Genomic DNA, 8,763 nt, shown 5'->3' on the forward strand with positions numbered 1-8,763 from the left:
GTTTCAAACTTCCAGAATACGATCAATTGTTCCATTTGTGACTTCACAATATAATCCTGACAGGCATAATATATCTGGAGCTGTTATTATACAAACTATTTATTTATCAGCTAATTATAATTTGAAGCTTTTGTTGCTAGTCATTGGTATACGCCAACCTTTTGCTGCTTAATAGAGTAGTGAATGGCTTATTATACAATAACCCAGGTTTGTTCAAGAAGGAATCATTGTCATGCATTTTTCTGTATTTTTTAACACCCCATATGAGCAGGCTGAAGAAAAGATATTGTTTTTCATAGGAACTGTTCACACAAGTGTGCTATGTTCAGGGCATTGGAACATGTTTTATTGCATTGTCCTGAATTTCACCAGTGACGTGCCGTGCCTTTTGTGCTGGGTGAAGTATCCCCCAGCCTGCCGAAGCTCCATTCCCCACCCCACCAAAGCTCCGCCCCATCCAATCGAAGCTCCACCCCATCTCACTGAAGCCCCACCCCCAGTTTGGTAACCAAGCTGTGTGTCCCTCATTTGCTCGTCACTGGTGAGGCATCGAGATTGATGTCCTCACTGGTTTTTTTTTTCGTTTTTTTCATTGGACAGCTTGGACCAATAGCGCTTTTCCATTGGTCCAAGCCATCCACAGAGCTCATACCGCTAACACAGAGTTGAGGCTGCGACAGCTCTTGCCTCAGCAAGTTAGGTTACACAAGCAGTGGGGAAGCCCGCTGCTGTGTAACCTAACTTGCTGTCAAAAGCTGGATGCAGCACTGCCTGTAATTAACAGTCAGTGTTCTGTCCATGACAGGTTACACAGTGGGGAGGCTTTCCCTGCTGTGTAACCTGTTACAAGCCGATCTGAATGGAAAAAAAGCTGTCAGCTTCAGACTTGAGCGTTTCCTGCATAATACCAGGTGAGGGTCTGCCTCACCTGTCTCCCCTGACTGTACATTCTCTGAATTTCACCATTTATGTCAAAGAGAAGCCATCAGTAACATTACAAGTCTGCATGGATAAATCCTTTCACTATTAAAAAGCAGCATTTGAGCTCCAACTAAGTGAATGTGCATTGGCCTTAGGCTGGGTTCACAGTTGGGCGTTCGCATTTTGCGCGTTTGACGCACGTTTCGGGCTGCACATTTTTACAGAGATTATACAGCTATCCAGCTGTATCCTAATGGATACATGCGGAAAATACGCCCCAAAGAAGCTCCTGTACTTCTTCGGGCGTAGGGAGTTTTTCAGCGCGTTCCTACGCGCTGAAATATGTCCAGGTGGGAACCATGCCCATAGCAAATAATGGGATTTCACTTGCTGGGCGTTTTACGGCGCGTCGATCAGCGCTTTAAAACGCCCAGGTGTGAACCAGGCCTTAGAGAAGCATCACGAGAACATTTTGTTATTTGTCTGCTGCAGGCAGGAGGGAATTATCAGCCTAGAACAGTGACCATGCAATATAAATTCACACAAAGTTTGAATTGTTAATTTATGGTCATACAATGAGAGGCAAGCCAAACAAATGGAGGATATTACACATCCAGGGTTTTAAGTCACTAAGTTATCCTTGAGCCACCTTCATAGTCTAAGCAGTAGATGGTGACCCAGGATGATACCTGAATAAAAGTGGCTCTAGCCTTAAGAGAAAGAAAAGGAGGTAAAACCATTGTCAAAGGGCACTGTGATCTCTTTAATGGGCAATATATGAATTAACATTCATGTAGATAAAGAAGTAATACAGGCACATATTGTACAAAAGAGCAATTCATGCAGTTACGTATTTATGACCAAAAACCTATATTTATTTTAAAGCAGAACTCTGGGGAACATAATTATTACCCTTGCAGTGGGGCTACCCCTGCACTGCAAGAGTTAAGTATTCGTCTTAGTTTAGGGAGGTTAAATAACAAAGTTATACTCACCCGATCCACAGTATAAGTATTTGAATTTGGATGGATATCAGTCTCTTGCAGTCCCTTCTATAGTGGAGTGAAGTTCATCACTAGAAGCCAGTCAGGAGTGCTAAATGTCACTACTACTCAGTCACTACCTAATATGAGGCTAGAGGCAGGAAGGTAGCCAAATTGTATTGCTTAACTGCAGAAGAGTAAAGTCAGGTCTCCAGCCTGACTCTACTGTCTGGCATAGATATGTAAATCTCAGCATTGGATGGACAGAAATACAAATCATTTGGCAGATATAACAGCTCCCTTTTATGTATTTCATCAGCGTATTTAGATATTTGGCTGGAGTTCAGCTTCAACACGAGAAATATATCTGATACTGGGTCCAATTTAATGAGCACATAAATTTGCCAGATATGCCACAAAGCTGCTCTGTAAAATAATGTATTCTTCGTTAATAAAATATAGTTAATTAAAAAAAAAAACTACAATGCAAGTCATCTACAATACAAATCAATGACCTAAGGATTATACTAGAACTAAAGCCAAATCTATTTTTTTCGTTTTGGATACAGTAGAGAGGGATTAGAACACCTGTCACATTTTTATAGCTGTCTGTGTCCCCTGTTAGGGAGCTTCACCCCCTCTGTTTGTTCTGGTGACTATTATCACGAGAGTGAAAGTGAAACAAAATCCCAAATTTTGTGCCCAGGAAGAGAGGGGAAACCTTCCAGATGGGACACTAGCTCTGGTGATCCTGAGGCGTGTTCAGTTCCTTAGCCAAGCTCTAAGTATCTGTTCTGCAGCATATCAGTTCACTGCAGCAGCTCCACTGAATGCTTCTGCTGCACAATGCTAAGCAAAATGGCGGAGGATAATATTTTTCATAAATATTATAATAAATACTATTTTCCAATTAATTGTTGTTGTGCTCGTCCACCAAAACATTAAATTGTAGGTTCCCACACTGAATTGATTTGGCTTCAGGCACCCTTCTCCAGCGCTGCCAGGTATGCCCACGGTTAAAATGGTCGCTGGTGCTCTGTCCCCCACCTTCTCCAACACACTCAGCACTCTTCATCCCCATTCACTTCAGCTCAGAAGCTGCAAGTGCTGATTTAGCAAACTGCCGCTGAACGCTGTAACTATAAATAAAAAGCATGGAGATTTTTATGACAAAGAGAACATTGTTTAAAGTGGACCTTTACACCCTTTCACTAAAAATCACAGCAGAATTCGGCTCTGCATGCTGACTTAAAATCATTTTACATTTATTAGTTAAACAAACATGTTTTTCATTTACCTATAAATAGAGTTCATCTTGTTCCTGGTTCAGTTTTGGCACAAATTATGTAATTGTGCCCAAGTGTTGCATCCTGGGAAGGTTACATCAGCAGAGCATTGCTGGGAAATCTCATCTATAATCTCATGAGATCTCAGGAAAAGGCATTTTCCTACCCTGAGATGATGTGCATGGCCATATGTCCTAGTCACATGTGCCAGAGTTCCAGGAAGTAAATGGAGATCTAGTAACCTGCCCTTAGTAAACATGGCCACTGTCAGAAGACTGGGGAAGAAAAGAGGAATAAGATATGCAAAGAATACAAAGCCGGCAATTATCTATCAGTATGTGTTTGTAGGTTGTCATTACTAAACATTTCTAAAGGCGTGTTTGTTGTTGTTTTAAATATATGTGTAAAGGTTTAAAAGCTTTAATTCTCCATATGCAATAATAAGACATAGAGAACCCCTAAATTTACTAATTACATTTTTTTCTCTTCAGATAAATATGTCAATGTTTTTTTTTAGCATGGTTTTCTACCATACATCAATCCATATGTCAGAATTTAATTACACAAATGGAATAGTTATAACATACATTTTATTTTAGATAGAGGTTCTCACAGGCAAGGCCTTACCATCTTGTCTTGAATTGTATTGTAATTGTAATGTCTTCCTTATATTGTAAAGCGCTGCGCATTCTGTTGGCACTATATAAATCCTGTATTATAATAATAATAATAATTAGAAGAGAGTATACAGTTTGCTGTATTTTCTGTTTGTAGATTATTGATGTCTTGGGTTCACAACATAAGTGTGTTGTAGCTATAGTAATTCCCATTGCAGTTAAGATAAAGTGGTAAAATTTGTGTTCATTCTTCATTTGTTTATATCATTTTCTTTCTTTCAGGGCAAGTGACCAGTGACAGCTCCCTCTTCACCTATGATTCAAAGTACCTATTAGATAACTATAAAGTTAAACATGACCCAGATTTCTTGCCCACATTTTCATTCAAGGAAGATCCCAATGACCAATTTACAAAAGATGTAGATAAACTGTGTGGAAATGATTATTTTTGTAGATTTGATGCACTCACCACTAGATCCCTCTGGGTTGGAAACGCAACTAAATTAACGCATGGAAATTACAAAAAGTTGATCCAGGTTCTGCAACCAGGTAGGACAAAATGAGCCAGAAAATGTACTTCTCATCAAATGTTGGAGTATACAATGCAATGTTTCAAATAAATGACAACTGTTCCTTATCTTACTTTCATTTTGAAAGGAAAATGTTTGTCCTTCCATTTGCAATATACACATAAGTGTAATCTCTTTACAACAGCAAAATAATGTCAGATAAGTGTGAATAGTTTTCATTGATGCTTGAGTATATGGAATGTTCCAAATTGCCTCCCATGCTGGGACTTAAATCTGCATATTGTAAAAGAGTTTTGCATGTTTATTTCGCAGAATGACTGTTTCAAGAATTCAGGACAGAATAAAACGTAACCCTTGCAGTGAGGCTACCCCCGCACTGCATGGGTTAAGTTCTTGTTTTGGTCTAGGGCCTAAAGACAAACTCACCTGGCTGCTAGACCAATCCCCACAACCTCCCCCATCCTTTCCGGCGATGAAATGTTCCTGGGAATCCTCATGTCTAGTACACTGTATTAGATGTGATGACTCAGATTTTTTTGACCGCTGATGCAGAGAAGGAAAATGGCTGTGGTGTAGCAGCTAGGCAGGACCGAGGTTCAGGTGAGTATATCTTTGTTATTTTAGACCCTAGACCTGGGGTGCCCATTAGGTCGATTGTGATCTACCAGTCGTTAGCAAAGCTAATGCTAGTAGATTGTGATCGCAAATCGGCTCGCTGTCCTGAGCTCCCTCCTGCAGTGCTAGTGTGGCCAAATGTTTTGGACACTGCAGACAGCGAGGGGCGACCCCATCTGCAGTGCCTGACACATTTGGCCGCACTATCATGCACACTGCCCTGTCGCACACGTCGGGAAGACACTGCCCTGTGCGCACTCTGCGGAAAGACAGAGCAGTGTGCGTGAAGAGCCAGGAAGCTAGGCCACGTACTTCACCTTTAGTGCCCAGCCCTCCACCCAAATGCCACTGCTCTCATGTGGTTGGACTCTGCTCTCAGGTGTCAGGCGCTGCAGACAGGGAGGGGCAAAACAGTGACCGATGGCTGGTAATAGTCTTGGTCATCTCAGAAGGTGTCCCAAGTAGCGTAAGTGGTCAGAACGAGCACTTAACTCTTGCAGTGCAGGGGTATCTCCACTGCAAGGGTTACGTTTTTTTTCTGCCTGGAGTTCTTCTTTGAAGCAATTTACAGACAAGGATACACACAATACCCATAACTTGCATGTAAGTTTCTAATATTAACTGAATATCATCTTTTCTTTATTTCAGTGGTGTCATGTGGCTGGCTAGAACCCCCAAAGAATGGCAAGAAGGAGGGAACCAGCTACTTGGTTGACTCTAATGTCAAAATCACCTGTAACAAAGGATACATATTAAAAGGCTCTTCTTCACGCAAGTGTCAGCAAGACGGCAAATGGAGTGGGGAGACAAGTCACTGTGTATATAGTAAGTGCTTTATTACATTTGATTTTTTTACCCAAAAAAATGCTGACTTCTTACTACTGTAGGAGTTTGGTGCTGAACTCTTATTCTGGTAAACTGTAAAAACTGGTCATACATAATGTGAACAGGTCATTGATTAGAGGTTTTATTCTTCAACTATTCATTGGACAAAGGGGAAATGGGGAAATTCACTTAAGTCACTAAAGTGCAGCACTGGCTTAAATAAGAACTCCATGTTCTAAAAGAATTAACCTTGCAGTGGGACTACCCCCTCACTGCAAGTGTTAACTGCTCATTTTTCTCTAGGGGCTCAAATAAAGAAGAAATACTCACCTGATCCTCGGTCCCATCTGGCCGCTGGACCAGTCCCTGCAGCCTTATCTCCCCTGGGCTCTGCAGGCTTTGCCTCACTGAGGTCATCACATCTGATACAGTCCATTCACCTGTATTAGATGTGAGGATGCTGAGGCACATACCATAGCTGGAAAGGAGGGGTAAAGGTGAGTGCTGACCACCGCAGGACCGAGGATCAGGTGAGTATTTCTTCTTTTTTTGAGCCCCTAGAGAAAAATTAACAGTTAACCCTTGCAGTGGGGGGTAGCCACACTGCAGTGGTTAATTTTTCTAAAACCTGGAGTTCTACTTTAACTCAACAAGGAATGGTGGATCAATTATATATTTCTTAACTTGTATGTGTAATTTGAGTTGTATGCTTCAGACAGAGATTGCCGTACCGTGCCAAAACCAGTAGTCTGCTCTTATACGAATTTCTTGGCTTTATCTCAAACAACATGACTTCTATAGATACAAGCTTTGTTTTCTTATCGAGTTCTGCTCGATAGTCCAACTTTGTCACCATTCATACTGTGCAACAATCTCTCTCAGCTTATGGCCCACTTAAAGTGTATTTCCATTTTTGCAGTCAAATTTGACATTCAAAATTCACATAACACAGCATAACAAAAAATTATTTTTTAATAAATATTTCTTAGCGTTTAGATGTTTTGCAGCAGGCAACATGGCTGATTCCGGGTCTTTCTCAACCCCTTCACAGTGATCTATCCTAATAGAAAGACTTAGAACAAAAAATTGAGGATTGTGTTTCTCTCATTAACTTCATTAACATACAATGGAGAAGCCCCTCACCCCTCACAACCCTGCCTAACATTACAAAAGAAAGAGAAGCAAGTAGAAATTGTAACCCTTAAGAACCTAACACAAGTAAAAGCAATTTAAACTGCAAGACGCATTTTTTTTTAAATATTTTGTTTTAGGTTATGCAATGTGAATGGGAACATGTAACAAATATAAAAATATATAAACAATTATCCCAATCGGCTGCAAAAGGGAAAATACACTTTAAAGAACCTGTGTCCTCATACATTCTGTAGATGCAATATTTGTCAGCTTACTTTATTACAAATAGAATTAATATTTTATCATATTCACTTGTGCATGATCCTCTGGAATTTGGGGCTCCTGCAGTTTTCTTTACCTTGGATGAAGCAATATTGTCCCTCCTAAAACTGAAACAACAAAAGTATTGTAATGTGTGGACAGTTTTGATTATTGCTGGTGTTGGTGGTGAAGGGACAACATGAGACAAGAAAAAACTATGTTTATCTAAGAATCTTCTTTCCAGCAAAGAAGTTACAAAGCAGTTACATTAAGCACCAGTCTGGTATGAAGTACTTGAGCCACACATGAACTGAATTCTGAGGATTCCCGATATCTGAGCTTGCAGTGCGGCACATAAACATGTCTAATGCACAATGTTGACTTTGATGTTTTTCTTTTCACTATCACACACAGTTAATTAGTAAATTTCAATTCTGTTTATGTTTTTAATGTATGTGTGTGCTTTTGTGTATTAAAGAAGAATTATGGGGAGAGTGAAATGCATGGTAATTGGGCAGCCTTATGTAGTGTGTTGCTGGAGTTAAAGATGGATTGTAGTGTAGTACAGTGTAGTACATGGAAAGATAACTGGTATCAGTGCTTTATACATCATGTTAGTGCTATATACAGTACTCTGTACTGTATATAGTATTATTGTCTGTGCTGTATATTCACTGTCTATTCTTTTTTTTTTTTTGCTTGTGTCAGTGGCGTTACTGGTGTTCTTCCGTCTGCGTCAGTGTCCCCGTTTTTTTTTCTTCTTTCTTTTTACTTTTTTTTTCAGCAGCAGGTTGCTGCCTCATTGCTGTTCCCCCTTCTGCGTCACCGGTGTTCCCTTTTTTCTAAATTATTATTATTTGTACTTTTTTTTTCAGCAGCAAGCTCTTTTGCTGCTGAAAAAAACATCTCTAACTTTGTTCTGAGTGTCCTAAAATGTGTCCTCTTCATACAGGCTGCCTCCTCAAGCAGTTGTTTACATGATGAAGAGAAAATCAATTACCGACAATTCAAATGTCATTTCCTTTCCTTATAAATGTCATTCTTGCTACAGCAGGTTCTATACATTGTACAGATGTGCCACTTTACAGGCAGTTTAAGGGGACCCCCCGGGCATGATATTTAATTGAATTTTTCATTTTTATTGTTTCACTTTAACCAATGTTAAAATCACTGCTCCTTTAAAAACTGTATTTTTTAAAAGTGTTATTTGCATTGATACATGTTCCCCAGGGCAGTACCCGAATCCCCATACACTTTTTATGGCCAATAACTTGCATATGAGCCTTCAAAATGGGAACATTTGATTTTTTGAGTTCTGGTCCTATAGACATTGAGTTCTAAGTTGGAGTTAGAACTTTTTCCATGTTCTAATGTTCGAGTTCGAACCGAACTCAGGTGTGTTCAGCCCATCACTATCAGCTAGTTAGGTTGAAAAAATCTAAAAAAAAAAAGACCATCTAAAGAGGATCTAAAAAAAGATAATCTATAGAGAATCTAAAGAAAAGTCCATTAACAATTAGTTCATACTTCCCTATTCAGGCTCTGTCTGCTTGGTGTTGCCAGGAGTATTGCCAGACAGATTACAACGTTC

At 39.8% G+C, this 8,763-nt stretch overlaps 1 protein-coding gene across 1 annotated transcript in view; it reads left to right on the top strand.

Annotated features, from left to right (window-relative positions):
• SUSD2 (sushi domain containing 2) overlaps positions 1 to 8,763 on the top strand; it is a 95,864-nt gene that overhangs the window by 48,331 nt on the left and 38,770 nt on the right. Inside the window, exons 25-26 of the mRNA XM_018558490.1 lie at positions 4,090 to 4,356; positions 5,601 to 5,777. Coding sequence (XP_018413992.1) covers positions 4,090 to 4,356; positions 5,601 to 5,777 — 444 coding nt within the window. The remainder of the gene's footprint in view (positions 1 to 4,089; positions 4,357 to 5,600; positions 5,778 to 8,763) is intronic.

This window comes from Nanorana parkeri, unplaced genomic scaffold, assembly GCF_000935625.1.
Source record: "Nanorana parkeri isolate BGI_ZX_2015 unplaced genomic scaffold, ASM93562v1 scaffold343, whole genome shotgun sequence".
NCBI lineage: Eukaryota > Metazoa > Chordata > Amphibia > Anura > Dicroglossidae > Nanorana > Nanorana parkeri.